Source organism: Salmo trutta, chromosome 38 (genome assembly GCF_901001165.1).
Source record: "Salmo trutta chromosome 38, fSalTru1.1, whole genome shotgun sequence".
In the NCBI taxonomy this organism is placed as follows: domain Eukaryota; kingdom Metazoa; phylum Chordata; class Actinopteri; order Salmoniformes; family Salmonidae; genus Salmo; species Salmo trutta.
In genome coordinates, this window is record NC_042994.1 from 1,785,549 (window position 1) to 1,807,979 (window position 22,431).

The following is a 22,431-nucleotide window of genomic DNA, read 5'->3' on the forward strand; positions in this document are numbered from 1 at the left end:
GCTATCATTGAACCTGGTGGTCAGTCTTTAGGCTGCTGTACAGCTTGATGGACCGTAGAGGATTGAACATTTATCCTCCTATATTTGGGGTTCTGAGAATAAAACAGCTTCAGAACAATCAATGTAGAAATATGTGTTTACAGTTACATTTACATTTAAGTCATTTAGCACAGTTCTACAGATCTGTTCAATATGTTGTTGAAGACATGCAACACATCACACACATTACATACATAGTGAAATATACTTACAGACAGACAGTATTCACATAGACAACCACATAGCACAACACAACACAACACAATATGAGCCTGGTTCATTTTCAGTAATGAGGCCCTGTACCCCATTTACAGTTTCTACTTCAATGTATCAGGTGGAGTTATTCACCAGCTATAGAGTGACTTGTTGTTTATGTTTCTAAGACTGCAGGGTGGGAGATGCAACAATGACCTTGAGAACAGCAGGAAGTGTGTTGGTGGTCTTTCTCTGGTCTGTGGCAGGTATGGTCTAATTCATAACTTGACAGGTTTGTCAATCTACAGGCATCAGTGTGAGCCAATTGGCCTTGGCTTAATTCTGATACCATTGTGTTGTGTGACTGTGTTTCAGTGGCACTGGGTCAGAATGGCTGGAGTGCGACTTACTCCACTCAGAGTATCTGTACCTTGAAGGGCTCAACAGTTGAGCTGTCCTGCTCTTACACATATCCCAGTGGTACAGTCACATCAACCTTCTGGTTCACTAAAAATGATGCTGCGGGTAAGGTTAGTTTGAGTGATGACCCAGACTACAAAGGTCGTGTGACGTACCGTAAGGATAAAGAGAATGGTCACACCCTGTCAATCACAGACCTGAGAGAGAGTGACTCAGCTACGTACAAATTCAGATTTACAGATAAGACTGGAAAATGGAGATATACTGGCAAACCTGGAGTCACTCTGTCTGTAACAGGTACAGTTACATTCAATATAGTTAAACTGTTGAATTCCAATTAGTCCAGGAAAATTGTCTTGGTTTGTATTGATGTCTGTATAACATAGTATTTCCTCCATCTTTGTATTAGAGCGATAAGTCAGTGATAAAGGGATTTACAGTGATATTGTTTTTTCTCCAGATCTTCAGGTGAAGGTGACTGGTGGACATCAGGATAAGACACTGACCTGTAGCACCACCTGTACTCTGACTGACAACCCCACCTACATCTGGTACAAGAACGGACACAAAGTAAAGGAGGACACTTCCAGCCTGTACTCAGACTCCTTTAGTGATGCAGACAGTTACTCCTGTGCTGTAAAAGGACATGAGGATCTTCGCACTCCTGCAGTGTGTGAGTGTGGACCTTTTTATCCAAAATTTGCTTCAGGTTGTCAGACGATCATTATTTCATTTTCTGTGAATGTGATGTTAACTTCTGCTTTAGGTCCGTATGCTTTGCCACGCAGTGTTGAATGGGCTTCAAGATATATAATCAAATTCATGAAAATGCAGTCAATGGATGAATTTACTTCTACAATATACCTTTCATTATGTTTTTGCACTTGTATACCATAGCACTACTTTTTTAACTAATGAAAAAAATGAAAAATGAAAAAAACTACAAAGCTGAGGGAGTAGCCACATCCTTGTTACTTTCACAGCATATGATTTTGTCAGGTGTCAGTGTGCAGTGGTAGGACGGAGTCAGGCGCAGGACACAGAACTGAGTAAAAGACGTGCTTTACTCGAAAAGAAACAACAATAATTTCCACGCAGGGAAAAACACACCAGCGCACAGAAGTCTAGAACACTAAACAAAGAACAAACACGCACAAAACCATATGGGATTCAGAGGGTTAAATAGGGAATAAATTATAATGTAATGGGATCCAGGTGTGTACAATCAAGACAAAACAAATGGAAAAAGAAACGTGGATCGGTGGTAGCTAGAAAGCCGGTGACGTCGACCGTCGAACGCCGCCCGCATACACCGGGGCCTCACTGCGGTGGCGGTCGGCGCTCGCCTTCTGTTGCCTAATGACCCGTTGCAAGCGCCGAAACCATTCATCCACCGCAGGTGCCTCGATCTGGCTCTGATGCCACGGTGCCAGGACGGCTGATAACCTAGTACACACTGAAATGGAGACAGGTTAGTGGAGGAGTGGCGGAGGGAGTTTTGGGCCATTTTTGCCCAGGGGATGAAAGGCGCCCACTCCCCCGGCCGGTCCTGGCAATAGGACCGTAGAAACCTACCCACATCCTAGTTAACTCTCTCCACCTGCCCATTACTCTCGGGGTGAAACCCTGAGGTCAGGCTGACCGAGACCCCCAGACGTTCCATGTGAACTGGGGACCCCGATCAGACACTATATCCTCAGGCACCCCGTAGTGCCGGAAGATGTGTGTAAACAGGGCCTCTGCAGTCTGTAAGGCCGTATGGAGACCGGGCAAAGGAATGAGACGGCCGGACTTAGAAAACTGATCCACAACGACCAGGATCGTGGTGTTTCCTTGTGACGGAGGAAGATCCGTCACGAAATCCACCGATAGGTGTGACCACAGCCGTTATGGAACAGGTAGGGGTTGTAATTTCCCTCTGGGCAGGTGTCTAGGTGCCTTGCACTGGGCGCCTACCGAGCAGGAGGAAACATAAACCCTCACGTCCTTAGCTAAAGTGGGCCACCAGTACTTCCCACTAAGACAGCGCACTGTCTGACCGATGCCAGGATGACCAGTGGAGGGTGACGTGTGGGCCCAACAGATCAATCGATCGCGGACATCAGACAGAATGTACAGATGCCCAACTGGACACTGGGTGGGAGTGGGCTCCGTACGCAACGCCCGCTCGATGTCTGCGTCAACCTCCCATACCACCGGTACCACCAGGCAAGAAGCCGGAAGTATGGGAGTGGGATCCGTGGACCGCTCCTCTGTCATACATCCGGGACAGTGCATCTGCCTTAGCATTCTGGGAACCTGGTCTGTAGGATAGGCTGAAAACAAAACGAGTGAAAAACATGGCCCACCTTGCCTGGCGAGGGTTCAGTCCTCGCCTCCCGGATGTACTCCAGATTACGGTGGTCAGTCCAAATGAGGAAATGGTGTTTAGCCCCCTCAAGCCAATGCCTTCAGGCCTTCAGAGCCTTGACCACAGCCAACAGCTCCCGGTCCCCCACATCATAGTTTGGCTCCGCCGGCTTGAGGTTCTTCGAAAAGAAAGCACAGGGGCAGAGCTTTGGTGGCGTACCCGAGCGCTGAGACAGCACAGCTCCTATCCCAGCCTTAGATGCGTCCACCTCTACTATGAATGCCAAGGAGGAATCAGGATGAGCCAGCACGGGAGCCGAGGTAACCAGAGCCTTCAGGTGACCAAAAGCCCCGTCCGCCCCAGCTGACCACTGCAGTCCCACCGGTTCCCCTTTTAGCAAGATCGGTGGTAGCTAGAAAGCCGGTGACGTCGACCGCCGAACGCCGCCCGAACAAGGAGAGGCACCAACTTTTTGGAAGTCGTGACAGATTTTAACTGGGGAAAACTAGTTTTCCTACTTAATCAACAGTGTTGACTTCTTTTCGTTTATTTTTCGAGATGGGATCACCTCGTTAGTCAGTATGTGTTACACATGTGCTCGCTTGTCCATCTGGTTAGACCTGTTGGGGCTAGGGGGCAGTATTTTCACGGCCGGATGAAAAACATACCCAATTTCAACAGGTTACTACTCTGGCCCAGAAACTAGAATATGCATATCATTAGTAGATTTGGATAGAAAACACTCTGAAGTTTCTACAACTGTTTGAATGGTGTCTGTGAGTATAACAGAACTCATATGGCAGGCAAAAACCTGAGAAAAAATACAACCAGGAATTGAAAATCTGGTGCCTGTAGTTTTTTCAAGTCATTGCCAATCGAACACACAGTGACTAAGGATTCATTTTGCACTTCCTAAGGCTTCCACTAGATGTCAACAGTCTTTAGAAAGTTGTTTGAGGCTTTTGCAGTAAACACAGACCGAACGAGAAGGCTGGGAAGTAGGTGACTCAGAAAATCACATCAGTTCATTGGGTGCATTCACGTGAGAAGGGACCTGTGTTCCAAAACGTTTTTCAAGACATAGCAAGGGTCCGGTTGGAATATTACTGAAGTTTCACGTTATAAAGGCCCTAAAGATTGATGCTATACAACGTTTCACATGTTTGAACGAACGTAAATAGATAATTTTTTTTACTTTCGTCGTGACATTTTCCTCGCGCGTCCTACATTTTGAGTAGCTTACTGAATGCACTAACAACATGGAGTTATTTGGACATAAATTATGAACTTTATCGAACAAAACAACATTTATTGTGGACCTGGGATTCCTGGAAGTGCCTTCTGGTGAAGATTATTAAAGGTAAGTGAATATTTCTAATGCTATTTATGCATTTAGATGACTCCAAAACGGCGGGTGTCTGTATTGCCTAGTGTATTTTTCTGAGCGCAGTACTCAGTTTATTGCAAAGTGTGCTTTCCCAGTAAAGTTATTTTGAAATCTGTCAATGCGGTTGCATTCAGGAGATGTTAATCTATAATTCTTTGAATAAAAGTTTAATATTTTATCAACGTTTATAATGAGTATTTTTGTAAATTCACCGACAGCTTTGGGGGAAATACATTTTCTGAATGTCTCGCGCCAATGTAAAATGCTGTTTTTGGATATAAATATGAACTTGATAGAACAAAAAATGCATGTATTGTTTAACATAATGTCCTAGGAGTGTCATCTGATGAAGATTGTCAAAGGTTAGTGCATAATTTTAGCTGGTTTTCTGCTTTTGGTGACGCCTGTCCTTGCATTGAAAATGGCTGTGTGTAATTTTTTGTCTATGTACTTTCCTAACATAATCTAACTTTATGCTTTCGCCGTAAAGCCTCTTTGAAATCGGACAATGTGGTTGGATTAAGGAGATGTTTATCTTTCAAATGGTGTAAAATAGTTGATTGTTTGAGAAATTTAAATTATTAGATTTTTGATGTTTTGAATTTCTTGCCATGCTATCTTGTCAAGCAATCCCGTTACCGGGATCCTATCTCGAAAGGGTCCCCAAGAGGTTTTTAATGGCAAGGTGTTTCACCTGTGCTGGCCCAGGTGATATTTAAGAGTGGCTGGCCGATGATGAAGTTTGTTTAAGAAATGTGGAGAGTCAACACCTTTACTTGATTCTCCCTTACTGATTTCTGGAAAACAATTCTTTATCTTCCCTGCTTTTGTTTTGCTCCATTTTTGGTTTGCTTCCTGTCTTCACGTTTGGTGTAGGTTTTTACTTTTTTCTTATCGGGCAAATATTGTGGGCGCTCATGTCTCTGGTTCCAGTTGTTGTTGCTAGTCAACTTTCAATGGACACCCTTATGAGTTTCTTTCACAACCTTTCCTAGAAACCGGTCTCATTTTGGTCTTTGTTAGTGACTCTTTGGTATTTCCCCCTTCTGTTTGAGTGACTTTTGGTTTTCTTGCAGGTGAACATAACAACATAAGTGTATTGGTAATATAAAGGTGTTCTATTGTCTTTTTGTCTTTCAGGTAAGAACTGTTGGAGTGTGACTTACACCCATCAGAGTATCTGTGCCTTGAAGGGGTCAACAGTGGACATATCCTGCACTTACACATATCCCAGTTATCATGAGATCAAACAAGCTTTCTGGTTTACTAAATGGTCTGGTAAGGATGCTGAAGATCTGAACTCATTGCCAGGGTATGAGGGTCATATAGAGTACCTTGGGGATAAGAAGAGTGACTGTACCCTGAGAATCACAGACCTGAGACTGAGTGACTCTGCTGGGTACAGGTTCAGATTCATAACATCTGGAGAAAAGTTTGCTGGCTCAACTTTCTCCCTGACTGTCACAGGTAATCTGTCACTAATCTCACATCTATTACTGTAATTACCTTATTAAGGGCAGTCATACAGACACAGTAGTGGTATGTGATACAAATGTACTATTTCACATAAGAGGACATACTGGACACTGAACAAAAATATAAATGCAACATGTAAAGTGTTTGTTTCATGAGCTGAAATAAAAGATCCCAGAAATGTTCCATATGTACAAAAAATGTACATCTCTCAAATGATGTGCACAAATTTGTTTAGATCCCTGTTTGTGAGAATTTCTCCTTTGCCAAGATAACCCATCCACTTGACAGGTGTGGCATATTATGAAGCTGATTAAACAGCATTATTATTACACAGGTGCACCTTGTGCTGGGGACAATAAAAGGCCACTATAAATTGTGCAGTTCTGTCACACAAGACAATGCCACGGATGTCTCAAGTTTTGAGGGAGTGTGCAATTGGCATGCTGACTGCAGGAATGTCAACCAGAGCTGTTACCAGATAATTTAATGTTCATTTATCTACCGTAAGCCGCATTTTAGAGAATTTGGCAGTACGTCCAACTGGCCTCACAACCGCAGGCCACGTGTATGGCCACAATCAACAGCCTGATCAACTCCATGTTAATGAGATGTATCACGCTGCATGAGGCAAATAAGCTTTTTGTTCATATGGAACATTTCTAGGATTTATTTCAGCTCATGAAACATGGAACCAACACTTTACATGTTGTGTTTATATTTTCTTTCGGTGTAGTTGAAACAGAGACCCGAGAGAGAGAATGACTGTCATTATTGTCTCTAAAATAGTTTATTCAGATCCGGGAGGGCAGTATGACACATAGTTACTCTGTCTGTCACAGGTAATACCGTGTTAAATACTAGATCAAGATTCGATACAAATGTGCATTATCAATCTACAGACTAACGTAATTTGAATTCAAACAAAATGAAGTCTAGTTATTGTAGGCTAGTTTAACACATGTCTTGATCGGGGCAGCAGCGTAGCCTAGTGGCTAGAGGGTTGGACTAGTAACTGAAAGGTTGCAAGTTCAAATCCCCGAGCTGTCAAGGTAATAATTTGTTGTTCTGCCCCTGAACAAGGCAGTTAACCCACTGTTCCTAGGCTGTCATTGAAAATAAGAATTTGTTCTGAACTGACTTGCCTAGTTAAATAAATCAATAAAATGTGTGTTTATTAGGGTCAGAATGATAGTCTGTACAGATTGTAGTAGGAATGGCTTGCATCATTTCTTCAGAAGAGAACTCAGTAAATTCATACAGTATTTTCATGTATTGTATTTCTCTCTAGATCTTCAGGTAAAGATTACAACTTCAATGTTTTCAAGATGGGTGACCCTGAACTGTGGCACGTGTACTCTGACTGACAACCCCACCTACATCTGGTACAAGAACGGACACAAAGTAAAGGAGGACCCTTCCAGCCTGTACTCAGACTACATTAGTGATGCAGACAGTTACTCCTGTGCTGTAAAAGGCCATGAGAATCTCCACTCTCCTGCAGTGTGTGAGTGCAGATTCAACTACAGTATTCCTCCTCAGTAGGCTATTTTCATTAACCTATATTGGCTAGGTGGGACGCTTGTGTCCCACCTACTCAACAGCCAGTGGAATCCCGTGGCGCGATATTCAAATCCCTTAGAAATGCTATTACTTCAATTTCTCAAACATATGACTATTTTACACCATTTTAAAGACAAGACTTTCGTTAATCTAACCACACTGTCCGATTTCAAAAAGGCTTTACAACGAAAGCAAAACATTAGATTATGTCAGCAGAGTACCCAGCCAGAAATAATCAGACACCCATTTTTCAAGCTAGCATATAATGTCACAAAAACCAAAATCACAGCTAAATGCAGCACTAACCTTTGATGATCTTCATCAGATGACACTCCTAGGACATTATGTTATACAATACATGCATGTTTTGTTCAATCAAGTTCATATTTATATCAAAAACCAGCTTTTTACATTAGCATGTGACTAGCATGTGACTAGCATTCCCACCTAACACTTCCGGTGAATTTACTAAATTACTCACGATAAACGTTCACAAAAAACATAACAATTATTTTAAGAATTATAGATACAGAACTCCTTTATGCAATCGCGGTGTCCGATTTTAAAATAACATTTCGGTGAAAGCACATTTTGCAATATTCTGAGTAGATAGCCCGGCCATCACAGGCTAGCTATTTTGACACCCACCAAGTTTGGTACTCACCAAACTCAGATTTACTATAAGAAAAATTGGATTACCTTTGCTGTTCTTCGTCAGAATGCACTCCCAGGACTTCTACTTCAATTACAAATGTTGGTTTGCTTCCAAATAATCCATAGTTATATCCAAATAGCAGCGTTTTGTTCGTGCGTTCAAGACACTATCCGAAGGGTAAAGAAGGGTGACGCGCCCGGCGCGTTTCGTGACAAAAGAATTCAAAATATTCCATTACTGTACTTCGAAGCATGTCAAACGCTGTTTAAAATCCATTTTTATGCGATTTTTCTCGTAAAAAGCGATAATATTCCGACCGGAAAACCCTGTTTTCGTTCAAAGACGAAAAAATAAAAACATGGTGTCGGCTCGTGCACGCGCCCCAGTCTCATTGTTCTCAGATCGACCACTATCCAAATGCGCTACTGTTTTTCAGCCATGGCCTGCAAAGTCACCATTCAACGTTCTGGCGCCTTCTGAGAGCCTATGGGAGCGTTAGAAAATGTCACGTTATGCCAGATCCCCTGTTTTGGATAGAGATGATCAAGAAGGCCAAGAAATAGTCAGAGAGAGCGCTTCCTGTTTGGAATCTTCTCAGGTTTTGGCCTGCCAAATGAGTTCTGTTATACTCACAGACACCATTCAAACAGTTGTAGAAACTTTAGGGTGTTTTCTATCTAAATAAAACAATTATATGCATATTCTAGTTACTGGGCAGGAGTAGTAACCAGATTAAATCGGGTACGTTTTTTATCCGGCCGTGCAAATACTGCCCCCTATCCCCAACAGGTTAATGTTGGTGAATTACACATCTGAAACACTCATCACACAGAAAGATCTGAGAACAGAATACAGAAAACACTATATTGTCATGTTATTGTTTAAGGTGTTTGTGGTCACAACTGTTGGAGTGTGACTTACCCCCATCAGGGAGTCTGTGCCTTGAAGGGGTCATCAGTGGATATATCCTCCACGTATGACAGTGGTTATGATACGATCACATCATTACTCTGGTTTAGTCCTAAAAGGAGTGCCAGCTGGAAAGATGAGTTGATCCCTGAGGACCTAAACACAGACCCAGGGTATGCAGGTCGTGTGGAGTATGCTGGAGAGAAGGAGAGAAGTCGCTCCACCCTGAGAATCACAGATCTGAGAGAGGAGGACTCTGCTGAGTACAAGTTCATATTCAACACAGAAACCCCAGGATGGGGGTACAGCTTCCCTGTACCTGGAACAGGGGTTGTAATTTCCCTCTGGGCAGGTGTCTAGGTGCCTTGCACTGGGCGCCTACCGAGCAGGAGGAAACATAAACCCTCACGTCCTTAGCTTAAGTGGGCCACCAGTACTTCCCACTAAGACAGCGCACTGTCCGACCGATGCCAGGATGACCAGTGGAGGGTGACGTGTGTGCCCAACAGATCAATCGATCACGGACATCAGACGGAATGTACAGATGCCCAACTGGACACTGGGTGGGAGTGGGCTCCGTACGCAACGCCCGCTCGATGTCCGCGTCAACCTCCCATACCACCGGTACCACCAGGCAAGAAGCCGGAAGTATGGGAGTGGGATCCGTGGACCGCTCCTCTGTCATACATCCGGGACAGTGCGTCTGCCTTAGCATTCTGGGAACCTGGTCTGTAGGATAGGCTGAAAACAAAACGAGTGAAAAACATGGCCCACCTTGCCTGGCGAGGGTTCCTTCTCCTCGCCTCCCGGATGTACTCCAGATTGCGGTAGTCAGTCCAAATGAGGAAATGGTGTTTAGCCCCCTCAAGCCAATGCCTCCAGGCCTTCAGAGCCTTGACAACAGCCAACAGCTCCCGGTCCCCCACATCATATTTTTGCTCTGCCGGGCTGAGGTTCTTCGAAAAGAAAGCACAGGGGCGGAGCTTTGGTGGCGTACCCGAGCGCTGAGACAGCACAGCTCCTATCCCAGCCTCGGACGCGTCCACATCTACTATGAATGCCAAGGAGGAATCAGGATGAGCCAGCACGGGAGCCGAGGTAACCAGAGCCTTCAGGTGACCAAAAGCCCCGTCCGCCCCAGCTGACCACTGCAGTCGCACCGGTCCCCCCTTCAGCAAGATCGGTGGTAGCTAGAAAGCCGGTGACGTCGACCGCCGAACGCCGCCCGAACAAGGAGAGGCACCAACTTTGGCGGAAGTCGTGACAGATTTTAACTGGTGAAAACTAGTTTTTCTACTTAATCAACAGTGTTGACTTCTTTTCATTTATTTTTTGAGATGGGATCACCTCGTTAGTCAGTATGTGTTACACATGTGCTCGCTTGTCCATCTGGTTAGCCTGTTGGGGCTAGGGGGCAGTATTTTCACGGCCGGATGAAAAACATACCCAATTTCAACAGGTTATTACTCTGGCCCAGAAACTAGAATATGCATATTATTAGTAGATTTGGATAGAAGTTTCTACAACTGTTTGAATGGTGTCTGTGAGTATAACAGAACTCATATGGCAGAAACCTGAGAAAAATACAACCAGGAAATGAAAATCTGGTGCCTGTAGTTTTTTCAAGTCATTGCCAATCGAACACACAGTGACTAAGGATTCATTTTGCACTTCCTAAGGCTTCCACTAGATGTCAACAGTCTTTAGAAAGTTGTTTGAGGCTTTTGCGGTAAACACAGACCGAACGAGAAGGCTGGGAAGTAGGTGACTCAGAAAATCACATCAGTTCATTGCGCGCATTCACGTGAGAAGGGACCTGTGTTCCAAAACGTTTTTCAAGACATAGCAAGGGTCCGGTTGGAATATTACTGAAGTTTCACGTTATAAAGGCCCTAAAGATTGATGCTACATGTTTGAACGAACGTAAATAGATAATTTTTTTTTACTTTTCATCGTGACATTTTCCTCGCGCGTCCTACATTTTGAGTAGCTTACTGAACGCGCTAACAACATGGAGTTATTTGGACATAAATTATGAACTTTATCGAACAAAACAACATTTATTGTGGACCTGGGAATTCCTGGAAGTGCCTTCTGGTGAAGATTATTAAAGGTAAGTGAATATTTCTAATGCTATTTATGCATTTAGATGACTCCAAAATGGTGGTATCTGTATTGCCTAGTGTATTTTTCTGAGCGCAGTACTCAGATTATTGCGAAGTGTGCTTTCCCAGTAAAGTTATTTTGAAATCTGTCAATGCGGTTGCATTCAGGAGATGTTAATCTAGAATTCTTTGAATAACAGTTTAATATTTTATCAACGTTTATAATGAGTATTTTTGTAAATTCACCGGCAGTTTTGGGGGAAATACATTTTCTGAATGTCTCGCGCCAATGTAAAATGCTGTTTTTGGATATAAATATGAACTTGATAGAACAAAAAATGCATGTATTGTTTAACATAATGTCCTAGGAGTGTCATCTGATGAAGATTGTCAAAGGTTAGTGCATAATTTTAGCTGGTTTTCTGCTTTTGGTGACGCCTGTCCTTGCATTGAAAATGGCTGTGTGTAATTTTTTGTCTATGTACTTTCCTAACATAATCTAACTTTATGCTTTCGCCGTAAAGCCTCTTTGAAATCGGACAATGTGGTTGGATTAAGGAGATGTTTATCTTTCAAATGGTGTAAAATAGTTGATTGTTTGAGAAATTGAAATTATTAGATTTTTGATGTTTTGAATTTCTTGCCATGCTATCTTGTCAAGCAATCCCGTTACCGGGATCCTATCTCGAAAGGGTCCCCAAGAGGTTTTTAATGGCAAGGTGTTTCACCTGTGCTGGCCCAGGTGATATTTAAGAGTGGCTGGCCGATGATGAAGTTTGTTTAAGAAATGTGGAGAGTCAACACCTTTACTTGATTCTCTCTTACTGATTTCTGGAAAACAATTCTTTATCTTCCCTGCTTTTGTTTTGCTCCATTTTTGGTTTGCTTCCTGTCTTCACGTTTGGTGTAGGTTTTTACTTTTTTCTTATCGGGCAAATATTGTGGGTGCTAATGTCTCTGGTTCCAGTTGTTGTTGCTAGTCAACTTTCAATGGACACCCCAATGAGTGTCATACTTAGGCTTCCGGTTTGGAGCGAGCAGTCGCACTACGCTTCACTCCACAGGTAATATTACACTTCACTACATTACAACGGTTTGATTTGTTTGATCCGAGCAATTCTTTTCTTAGCTAGCTACATAGCCGTCTTTGTATCAAAGATAATCGTGTAGCTTAGAGTAATTATCGAAGTTAGCTATCTTCGTCCTCCTAACGTAGTCATCACTGCTAGCTAGCTAGTCAACACTGCTAGCTAGCCAACCAGCCAACTTCCACCGACTAGCTGCACTGTAGAATCTATTACATTACAACGGAACGACTTGACTAGTGTAGTGTTAGTGAGCCAGCTACATAGTTGTCTTCGCATCTAAGATAATTGTGTAGTTTAGAGTAATTATTAGTAAGTAGCCAGCCGCGACGCCAGACGTAGTCAACACACCTAGTCATCATTAACCCACTGCTAGCTAGCTAGCAAACAGCTAGCCAACCGTTACCGACTAGCAGCGCTGTAGATACCAATACTTTACAACGGAACAATTTGACTAGTGCAGTGTTGGCTAGCTAGCTACATAGTTGTCTTTGTCATAGCTTGATAATTGTGTAGTTTAGTAATTACCGAGGTTAGCTAGCCAGCTATTGCCGTCCCCCGCGACGCCATTTTTCCAAACCCAGCCAACTAGTAACACTGTAGAAACTAAAATAAATTACAAAGGAACGTCTTGATTAGTGTTATGTTAGCTAGCTACAAAGTTGCTTTTGTATCATGACAAGGTGTAGTACTGAAACTATCGAGGTCACCTAGCCAGCTACACCTAGCCAGCTACACGGTCAAACAAAGTCAACAACGCAGCCACTGCTAGCTAGCCTACTCCACCAGCCAGCAGTACTGTATCATTTTCGTCATTTTAGTCAATAAGATTTTTTGCAACGTAAGCTTAACTTTCTGAACATTCGAGACGTGTAGTCCACTTGTCATTCCAATCTCCTTTGCATTAGCGTAGCCTCTTCTGTAGCTTGTCAACTATGTGTCTGTCTATCCCTGTTCTCTCCCCTCTGCACAGGCCATACAAACGCTTCACACCGCGTGGCCGCTGCCACTCTAACCTGGTGGTCCCAGCGCGCACGACCCACGTGGAGTTCCAGGTCTCCGGCAGCCTCTGGAACTGCCGGTCTGCGGCCAACAAGGCTGAGTTCATCTCAGCCTATGCTACCCTCCAGTCCCTTGACTTCCTGGCGCTGACGGAAACATGGATCACCACAGATAACACTGCTACTCCTACTGCTCTCTCCTCGTCTGCCCACGTGTTCTCGCATACCCCTAGAGCATCGAGCCAGCGGGGTGGTGGCACTGGAATCCTCATTTCTCCCAAGTGGACATTCTCTCTTTCTCCCCTGACCCATCTGTCTATCTCCTCATTTGAATTCCATGCTGTCACAGTTACCAGCCCTTTCAAGCTTAACATCCTCATCATTTATCGCCCTCCAGGTTCCCTTGGAGAGTTCATCAATGAGCTTGACGCCTTGATAAGTTCCTTCCCTGAGGATGGCTCACCTCTCACAGTTCTGGGTGACTTTAACCTCCCCAAGTCTACCTTCGACTCATTCCTCTCTGCCTCCTTCTTTCCACTCCTCTCCTCTCTTGACCTCACCCTCTCACCTTCCCCCCCTACTCACAAGGCAGGCAATACGCTTGACCTCATCTTTACTAGATGCTGTTCTTCCACTAATCTCATTGCAACTCCTCTCCACGTCTCCGACCACTACCTTGTATCCTTTTCCCTCTCGCTCTCATCAAAAACTTCTCACTCTGCCCCTACTCGGATGGTATTGCGCCGTCCCAACCTTCGCTCTCTCTCTCCTGCTACTCTCTCCTCTTCCATCCTATCATCTCTTCCCTCTGCTCAAACCTTCTCCAACCTATCTCCTGATTTTGCCTCCTCAACCCTCCTCTCCTCCCTCTCTGCATCCTTTGATTTTCTCTGTCCCCTATCCTCCAGGCCGGCTCGGTCCTCCCCTCCTGCTCCGTGGCTCGACGACTCACTGCGAGCTCACAGAACAGGGCTCCGGGCAGCCGAGCGGAAATGGAGGAAAACTTGCCTCCCTGCGGACCTCGCATCCTTTCACTCCCTCCTCTCTACATTTTCCTCTTCTGTCTCTGCTGCTAAAGCCACTTTCTACCACTCTAAATTCCAAGCATCTGCCTCTAACCCTAGGAAGCTTTTTGCTACCTTCTCCTCCCTCCTGAATCCTCCTCCCCCTCCCCCCCCTCCTCCCTCACTGCGGATGACTTCGTCAACCATTTTGAAAAGAAGGTTGACGACATCCGATCCTCGTTTGCTAGGTCAAGCGACACCGCTGGTCCTGCTCACACTGCCCTACCCTGTGCTTTGACCTCTTTCTCCCCTCTCTCTCCAGATGAAATCTCGCGTCTTGTGACGGCCGGCCGCCCAACAACCTGCCCACTTGACCCTATCCCCTCCTCTCTTCTCCAGACCATTTCCGGAGACCTTCTCCCCTACCTCACCTCGCTCATCAACTCATCCTTGACCGCTGGCTACGTCCCTTCCGTCTTCAAGAGAGCGAGAGTTGCACCCCTTCTGAAAAAACCTACACTCGATCCCTCCGATGTCAACAACTACAGACCAGTATCCCTTCTTTCTTTTCTCTCCAAAACTCTTGAACGTGCCGTCCTTGGCCAGCTCTCCTGCTATCTCTCTCAGAACGACCTTCTTGATCCTAATCAGTCAGGTTTCAAGACTGGGCATTCAACTGAGACTGCTCTTCTCTGTGTCACGGAGGCTCTCCGCACTGCTAAAGCTAACTCTCTCTCCTCTGCTCTCATCCTTCTAGACCTATCTGCTGCCTTTGATACTGTGAACCATCAGATCCTCCTCTCCACCCTCTCCGAGCTGGGCATCTCCGGCGCGGCCCACGCTTGGATTGCGTCCTACCTGACAGGTCGCTCCTACCAGGTGGCGTGGCGAGAAGCTGTCTCCGCACCACGTGCTCTCACCACTGGTGTCCCCCAGGGCTCTGTTTCTAGGCCCTCTCCTATTCTCGCTATACACCAAGTCACTTGGCTCTGTCATATCCTCACACGGTCTCTCCTATCATTGCTATGCAGACGACACACAATTAATCTTCTCCTTTCCCCCTTCTGACAACCAGGTGGCGAATCGCATCTCTGCATGTCTGGCAGACATATCAGTGTGGATGACGGATCACCACCTCAAGCTGAACCTCGGCAAGACGGAGCTGCTCTTCCTCCCGGGGAAGGACTGCCCGTTCCATGATCTCGCCATCACGGTTGACAACTCCCTTGTGTCCTCCTCCCAGAGTGCTAAGAACCTTGGCGTGATCCTGGACAACACCCTGTCGTTCTCCACTAACATCAAGGCGGTGACCCGATCCTGTAGGTTCATGCTCTACAACATTCGCAGAGTACGACCCTGCCTCACACAGGAAGCGGCGCAGGTCCTAATCCAGGCACTTGTCATCTCCCGTCTGGATTACTGCAACTCGCTGTTGGCTGGGCTCCCTGCCTGTGCCATCAAACCCCTACAACTCATCCAGAACGCCGCAGCCCGTCTGGTGTTCAACCTTCCCAAGTTCTCTCACGTCACCCCGCTCCTCCGCTCTCTCCACTGGCTTCCAGTTGAAGCTCGCATCTGCTACAAGACCATGGTGCTTGCCTACGGAGCTGTGAGGGGAACGGCACCTCCGTACCTTCAGGCTCTGATCAGGCCCTACACCCAAACAAGGGCACTGCGTTCATCCACCTCTGGCCTGCTCGCCTCCCTACCTCTGAGGAAGCACAGTTCCCGCTCAGCCCAGTCAAAACTGTTCGCTGCTCTGGCACCCCAATGGTGGAACAATCTCCCTCACGATGCCAGGACAGCGGAGTCAATCACCACCTTCCGGAGACACCTGAAACCCCACCTCTTTAAGGAATACCTGGGATAGGATAAAGTAATCCTTCTAACCCCCCCCCTTTAAAAGATTTAGATGCACTATTGTAAAGTGTTTGTTCTACTGGATATTATAGGTGAATGCACCAATTTGTAAGTCGCTCTGGATAAGAGCGTCTGCTAAATGACTTAAATGTAAATGTAATGTAAATGTCATTCACACCCTTTCCTAGATACCGGTCTCATTTTGGTCTTTGATAGTGACTCTTTGGTATTTCCCCCTTCTGTTTGAGTGACTTTTGGTTTTCTTGCAGGTGAACATAACAACATAAGTGTATTGGTAATATAAAGGTGTTCTATTGTCTTTTTGTCTTTCAGGTAAGAACTGTTGGAGTGTGACTTACACCCATCAGAGTATCTGTGCCTTGAAGGGGTCAACAGTGGACATATCCTGCTCTTACACATATCCCAGTTATCATGAGATCAAAACAGCTTTCTGGTTTACTAAATGGTCTGGTATGGATGCTGAAGATCTGAGCTCAGTGCCAGGGTATGAGGGTCATATAGAGTACCTTGGAGATAAGGAGAGTGACTGTACCCTGAGAATCACAAACCTGAGATTGAGTGACTCTGCTGGGTACAGGTTCAGATTCATAACATCTGGAGGAAAGTTTTATGGCTCACCTGTCTCCCTGACTGTTACAGGTAATCTGTCACACATCTCACATCTATTACTGTAATTACCTTATTAAGGGCAGTCATACAGACACAGTAGTGGTATGTGATACCAAATGTACTATTTCACATAAGAGGACATACTGGACACTGAACAAAAATAGAAATGCAACATGTAAAGTGTTTGTTTCATGAGCTGAAATAAAAGATCCCAGAAATGTTCCATATGTACATAAAATGTACATCTCTCAAATGATGTGCACAAATTTGTTTACATCCCTGTTTGTGAGAATTTCTCCTTTGCCAAGATAACCCATCCACTTGACAGGTGTGGCATATTATGAAGCTGATTAAACAGCATTATTATTACACAGGTGCACCTTGTGCTGGGGACAATAAAAGGCCACTATAAATTGTGCAGTTCTGTCACACAAGACAATGCCACGGATGTCTCAAGTTTTGAGGGAGTGTGCAATTGGCATGCTGACTGCAGGAATGTCAACCAGAGCTGTTACCAGATAATTTAATGTTCATTTATCTACCGTAAGCCGCATTTTAGAGAATTTGGCAGTACGTCCAACTGGCCCCACAACCGCAGACCACGTGTATGGCCACAATCAACAGCCTGATCAACTCTATTTGAATGAGATGTATCACGCTGCATGAGGCAAATACGCTTTTTGTTCATATGGAACATTTCTAGGATTTATTTCAGCTCATGAAACATGGAATCAACACTTTACATGTTGTGTTTATATTTTCTTTCGGTGTAGTTGAAACAGAGAACCGAGAGAGAGAATGACTGTCATTATTGTGTCTAAAATAGTTTATTCAGATCCGGGAGGGCAGTATGACACATAGTTACTCTGTCTGTCACAGGTAATACCGTGTTAAATACTAGATCAAGATTCGATACAAATGTGCATTATCAATCTACAGACTAACGTAATTTGAATTCAAACAAAATGAATAGTCTAGTTATTGTAGGCTAGTTCAACACTTGATCGGGGCAGCAGCGTAGCCTAGTGGCTAGAGCATTGGACTAGTAACCGCAAGGTTGCAAGTTCAAATCCCCAAGCTGTCAAGGTAATAATTTGTTGTTCTGCACCTGAACAAGGCAGTTAACCCACTGTTCCTAGGCTGTCATTGAAAATAAGAAATTGTTCTTAACTGACTTGCCTAGTTAAATAAATCAATAAAATGTGTGTTTATTAGGGTCAGAATGATAGTCTGTACAGATTGTAGTAGGAATGGCTTGCATCATTTCTTCAGAAGAGAACTCAGTAAATTCATACAGTATTTTCATGTATTGTATTTCTCTCTAGATCTTCAGGTAAAGATTACAACTTCAATGTTTTCAAGATGGGTGACCCTGAACTGTGGCACGTGTACTCTGACTGACAACCCCACCTACATCTGGTATAGGAACGGATACAAAGTAAAGGAGGACACATCCAGCCTGTACTCAGACTACATTAGTGATGCAGACAGTTACTCCTGTGCTGTAAAAGGCCATGAGAATCTCCACTCTCCTGCAGTGTGTGAGTGCAGATTCAACTACAGTATTCCTCCTCAGTAGGCTATATTCATTAATGTTGGTGAATTACACATCTGAAACACTCATCACACACAAAGATCTGAGAACAGAATACAGAAAACACTATATTGTCATGTTATTGTTTAAGGTGTTCGTGGTCACAACTGTTGGAGTGTGACTTACCCCCATCATGGAGTCTGTGCCTTGAAGGGGTCATCAGTGGATATATCCTCCACGTATGACAGTGGTGATGCTACGATCACATCAGTACTCTGGTTTAGTCCTAAAAGGAGTGCCAGCTGGAAAGATGAGTTGATCCCTGAGGACCTAAACACAGACCCAGGGTATGCAGGTCGTGTGGAGTATGCTGGAGAGAAGGAGAGAGGTCGCTCCACCCTGAGAATCACAGATCTGAGAGAGGAGGACTCAGCTGAGTACAAGTTCATATTCAACACAGAAACCTCAGGATGGGGGTACAGCTTCCCTGGAACAACTCTGACTGTCACAGGTAACAGTGAACTCACAACCTACAGGTGAATGTGACTCATGTCTGGTGATGCAACACTTTGGGAACTTTCCCCAAATTCCAGAAATCCTGGTTGAAGGATTAATTCCTTCTGATTCTGGGAATATTCTGGAAACATGGGGATTTTGGGAGAGTTACCAGAATTGTTTAACCTTGTTCCTGCCACAGTGACAATGCAGCAGTGGGTGTTAATGTATTATTTTATATTGATACAATAGGAACCATCTGTGTAGGAAAGTCTTTGTTTATTGTAATAGAGATCAGGTGAGTCAGGGTTTTAATGATGTTTTTTATTCCAGGTCTTCAGGTGCGGATTAAGGATCCAACCAACATCATAGAGGGAAAGTGTCTTAGTCTGTTCTGTGAGTCCATATGCTTTCTGCAGGACAACCCCTCTTACATCTGGTACAAGAACGGACAACGTCTGATCAGTCATGAGACCAAGTATCTGTACCTAAACCCAGTCAGCAGTGAGGATACAGGCAGATACTCCTGTGCTGTAGAAAACCATGAGGATCTCCACTCTCCTGAAGAGACTCTCACTGTCACATGTGAGTATGTGGGATATAATTCTAGAACACTGAGTATACAAAACATTAAGAACACCTGCTTTTTCCATGACATAGACCAGAATCCACAACTGGCGGTCCACAGGCTGAATTCGGCTTGCGGGTGGTTTTGTTTGGCCCCCCGCACGTTTTCTGAGCAAGGTAAGAGTACACATTGTTGCATTATACTATGTGTACTCTTACCTTTTCTGTCATCCTCTTTACCAGATGGCCCAAAGAACACCTCAGTGTCAGTCAGTCCCTCTGGTGAAATAGTGGAGGGCAGTTCAGTGACTCTGACCTGCAGCAGTGATGCCAACCCACCTGTGGACAAATACACCTGGTACAAGAAGAATGTAACCTCACCAAAAGCATCAGGACAGAGTTACAGCTTCACTAACATCAAGTCTGAGGACAGAGGAGAATACTACTGTGAGGTTGAGAATAAATATGGACGTCTCAACTCTTCTTCTGTGTTAGTGGACGTTCAGGGTAAGTACACCTACTCTTCATCTATTCATTGATTATCACACAGATCAACAACAACAAATAATAGTTAGCAATGTTAGACCCTTAACAAACCATATAACATAGAATTAAATAAATATTGTTTCATTTTGTTATTCCCTGGTTTCCTCTAGGTCATATCTCCACCATGCACGTATAATCTCTTGATACGACAGCAGTGTTTCCCTGGTTTCCTGTAATGGAAAATTATATGATTCAAGGTTTGACTAAATGATTTCACCCTGAAAATGTATAACCGAGTGATTATAAGAGGAATGTACTAATGTGTGTGTGTAGGAAAAGTTTAAGCTTAAGGTTTTAGCAATGTAAGCAAGATATTCAAGGAAAAAGGGGAACTGTTAACAGACAGCAGACAACTTGTGACCACAGTGAAACTGATAACAGGAAGAAGGTCTCCCCACCCAGAGAGGGGAGAAACCTTGAGGCTTACAGTAGATTAGGTACCATGTGCAAGATATGATAGACAATGTATGTGTTGTAGAAAAGTGTAAACACCATCGTCAGTGTTAGAGAAGAGGAGGGACATTTGTATGACGAAATGGGTAATATAAAAGGTTGTGTGCATTGTATGGATTTCAGAGCTCTCGTAAATAAACGTTCTGACCATTGTTAGCTGGGTCTGAGTCTGTTTCTTTCAACCGGAAACTTACACCTTCTGGTATACAAACTGAGTAGTTAAATTGAAGTTCGGTTTGAGAACATTAACTTAATTCACGTAACATTTCCTCTATGTCATATCTCCACCATGCATGTATAATCTCATGATACTACAGCAGTGTTTCCCTGGTTTCCTCTATGTCATATCTCCACCATGCATGTATAATCTCATGATACTACAGCAGTGTTTCCCTGGTTTCCTCTATGTCATATCTCCACCATGCATGTATAATCTCATGATACTACAGCAGTGTTTCCCTGGTTTCCTCTATGTCATATCTCCATCATGCATTTATAATCTCATGATACTACAGCAGTGTTTCCCTGGTTTCCTCTATGTCATATCTCCACCATGCATTTACAGTGAGGGAAAAAAGTATTTGATCCCCTGCTGATTTCGTACGTTTGCCCACTGACAAAGAAATGATCAGTCTATAATTTTAATGTAGGTTTATTTGAACAGTGAGAGACAGAAAAACAACAAACAAATCCAGAAAAACGCATGTCAAAAATGTATAAATTGATTTGCATTTTAATGTGGGAAATAAGTATTTGACCCCCTCTCAATCAGATAGATTTCTGGCTCCCAGGTGTCTTTTATACAGGTAACGAGCTGAGATTAGGAGCACACTCTTAAAGGGAGTGCTCCTAATCTCAGTTTGTTACCTGTATAAAAGACACCTGTCCACAGAAGCAATCAATCAGATTCCAAACTCTCCACCATGGCCAAGACCAAAGAGCTCTCCAAGGATGTCAGGGACAAGATTGTAGACCTACACAAGGCTGGAATGGGCTACAAGACCATCGCCAAGCAGCTTGGTGAGAAGGTGACAACAGTTGGTGCAATTATTCGCAAATGGAAGAAACACAAAAGAACTGTCAATCTCCCTCGGCCTGGGGCTCCATGCAAGATCTCACCTTGTGGAGTTGCAATGATCATGAGAACGGTGAGGAATCAGCCCAGAACTACACAGGAGGATCTTGTTAATGATCTCAAGGCAGCTGGGACCATAGTCACCAAGAAAACAATTGGTAACATACTACGCCGTGAAGGACTGAAATCCTGCAGCGCCCACAAGGTCCCCCTGCTCAAGAAAGCACATATACATGCCCGTCTGAAGTTTGCCAATGAACATCTGAATGATTCAGAGGACAACTGGGTGAAAGTGTTGTGGTCAGATGAGACCAAAATGGAGCTCTTTGGCATCAACTCAACTCACCGTGTTTGGAGGAGGAGGAGTGCTGCCTATGATCCCAAGAACACCATCCCCACCGTCAAACATGGAGGTGTAAACATTATGCTTTGGGGGTGTTTTTCTGCTAAGGGGACAGGACAACTTCACCGCATCAAAGGAACGATGGACAGGCCATGTACCGTCAAATCTTGGTTGAGAACCTCCTTCCCTCAGCCAGGGCATTGAAAATTGGTCGTGGATGGGTATTCCAGCATGACAATGACCCAAAACACACGGCCAAGGCAACTAAGGAGTGGCTCAAGAAGAAGCACATTAAGGTCCTGGAGTGACCTAGCCAGTCTCCAGACCTTAATCTCATAAAAAATCTGTGGAGGGAGCTGAAGGTTCGAGTTGCCAAACGTCAGCCTCGAAACCTTAATGACTTGGAGAAGATCTGCAAAGAGGCAAGGGATGAGATCCCTCCTGAGATGTGTGCAAACCTGGAGGCCAACTACAAGAAACGTCTGACCTCCGTGATTGCCAGCAAGGGTTTTGCCACCAAGTACTAAGTCATGTTTTGCAGAGGGGTCAAATACTTATTTCCCTCATTAAAATGCAAATCAATTTACAACATTTTTTGACATGCGTTTTTCTGGATTTTTTTGTTGTTATTCTGTCTCTCACTGTTCAAATAAACCTACCATTAAAATTATAGACTGATCATTTCTTTGTCAGTGGGCAAACATACAAAATCAGCAGGGGATCAAATACTATATCCCCTCAC

The 22,431-nt window shown here is 44.3% G+C and overlaps 1 protein-coding gene across 1 annotated transcript; it reads left to right on the forward strand.

The window, feature by feature from the left end:
- The first annotated feature begins 465 nt into the window (after positions 1-465).
- On the forward strand, positions 466-20,427 carry LOC115177742 (B-cell receptor CD22). Its single transcript, XM_029738698.1, has 11 exons — positions 466-500; positions 610-951; positions 1,115-1,327; positions 5,532-5,858; positions 7,156-7,371; positions 16,380-16,706; positions 18,002-18,217; positions 18,362-18,721; positions 19,039-19,290; positions 19,516-19,779; positions 19,929-20,427. Exons 5-11 carry the CDS (start codon positions 7,182-7,184, stop codon positions 19,952-19,954), a joined length of 1,635 nt encoding a protein of 544 aa, XP_029594558.1. The 5' UTR covers positions 466-500; positions 610-951; positions 1,115-1,327; positions 5,532-5,858; positions 7,156-7,181; the 3' UTR covers positions 19,955-20,427.
- The last annotated feature ends 2,004 nt before the right edge of the window (positions 20,428-22,431 follow it).

What these genes read in the sequence shown, in the direction of transcription:
- LOC115177742 (XM_029738698.1), top strand. Translation starts at nt 7,182, where the DNA reads ATGTTTTCAAGATGGGTGACCCTGAACTGTGGCACGTGTACTCTGACT. An exon ending in TCTCCACTCTCCTGCAGTGT is followed by an intron (nt 7,372 to 16,379) that starts GTGAGTGCAGAT and finishes TTTGTCTTTCAG; the next exon opens with GTAAGAACTGTTGGAGTGTG. An exon ending in AGAGACTCTCACTGTCACAT is followed by an intron (nt 19,291 to 19,515) that starts GTGAGTATGTGG and finishes CCTCTTTACCAG; the next exon opens with ATGGCCCAAAGAACACCTCA.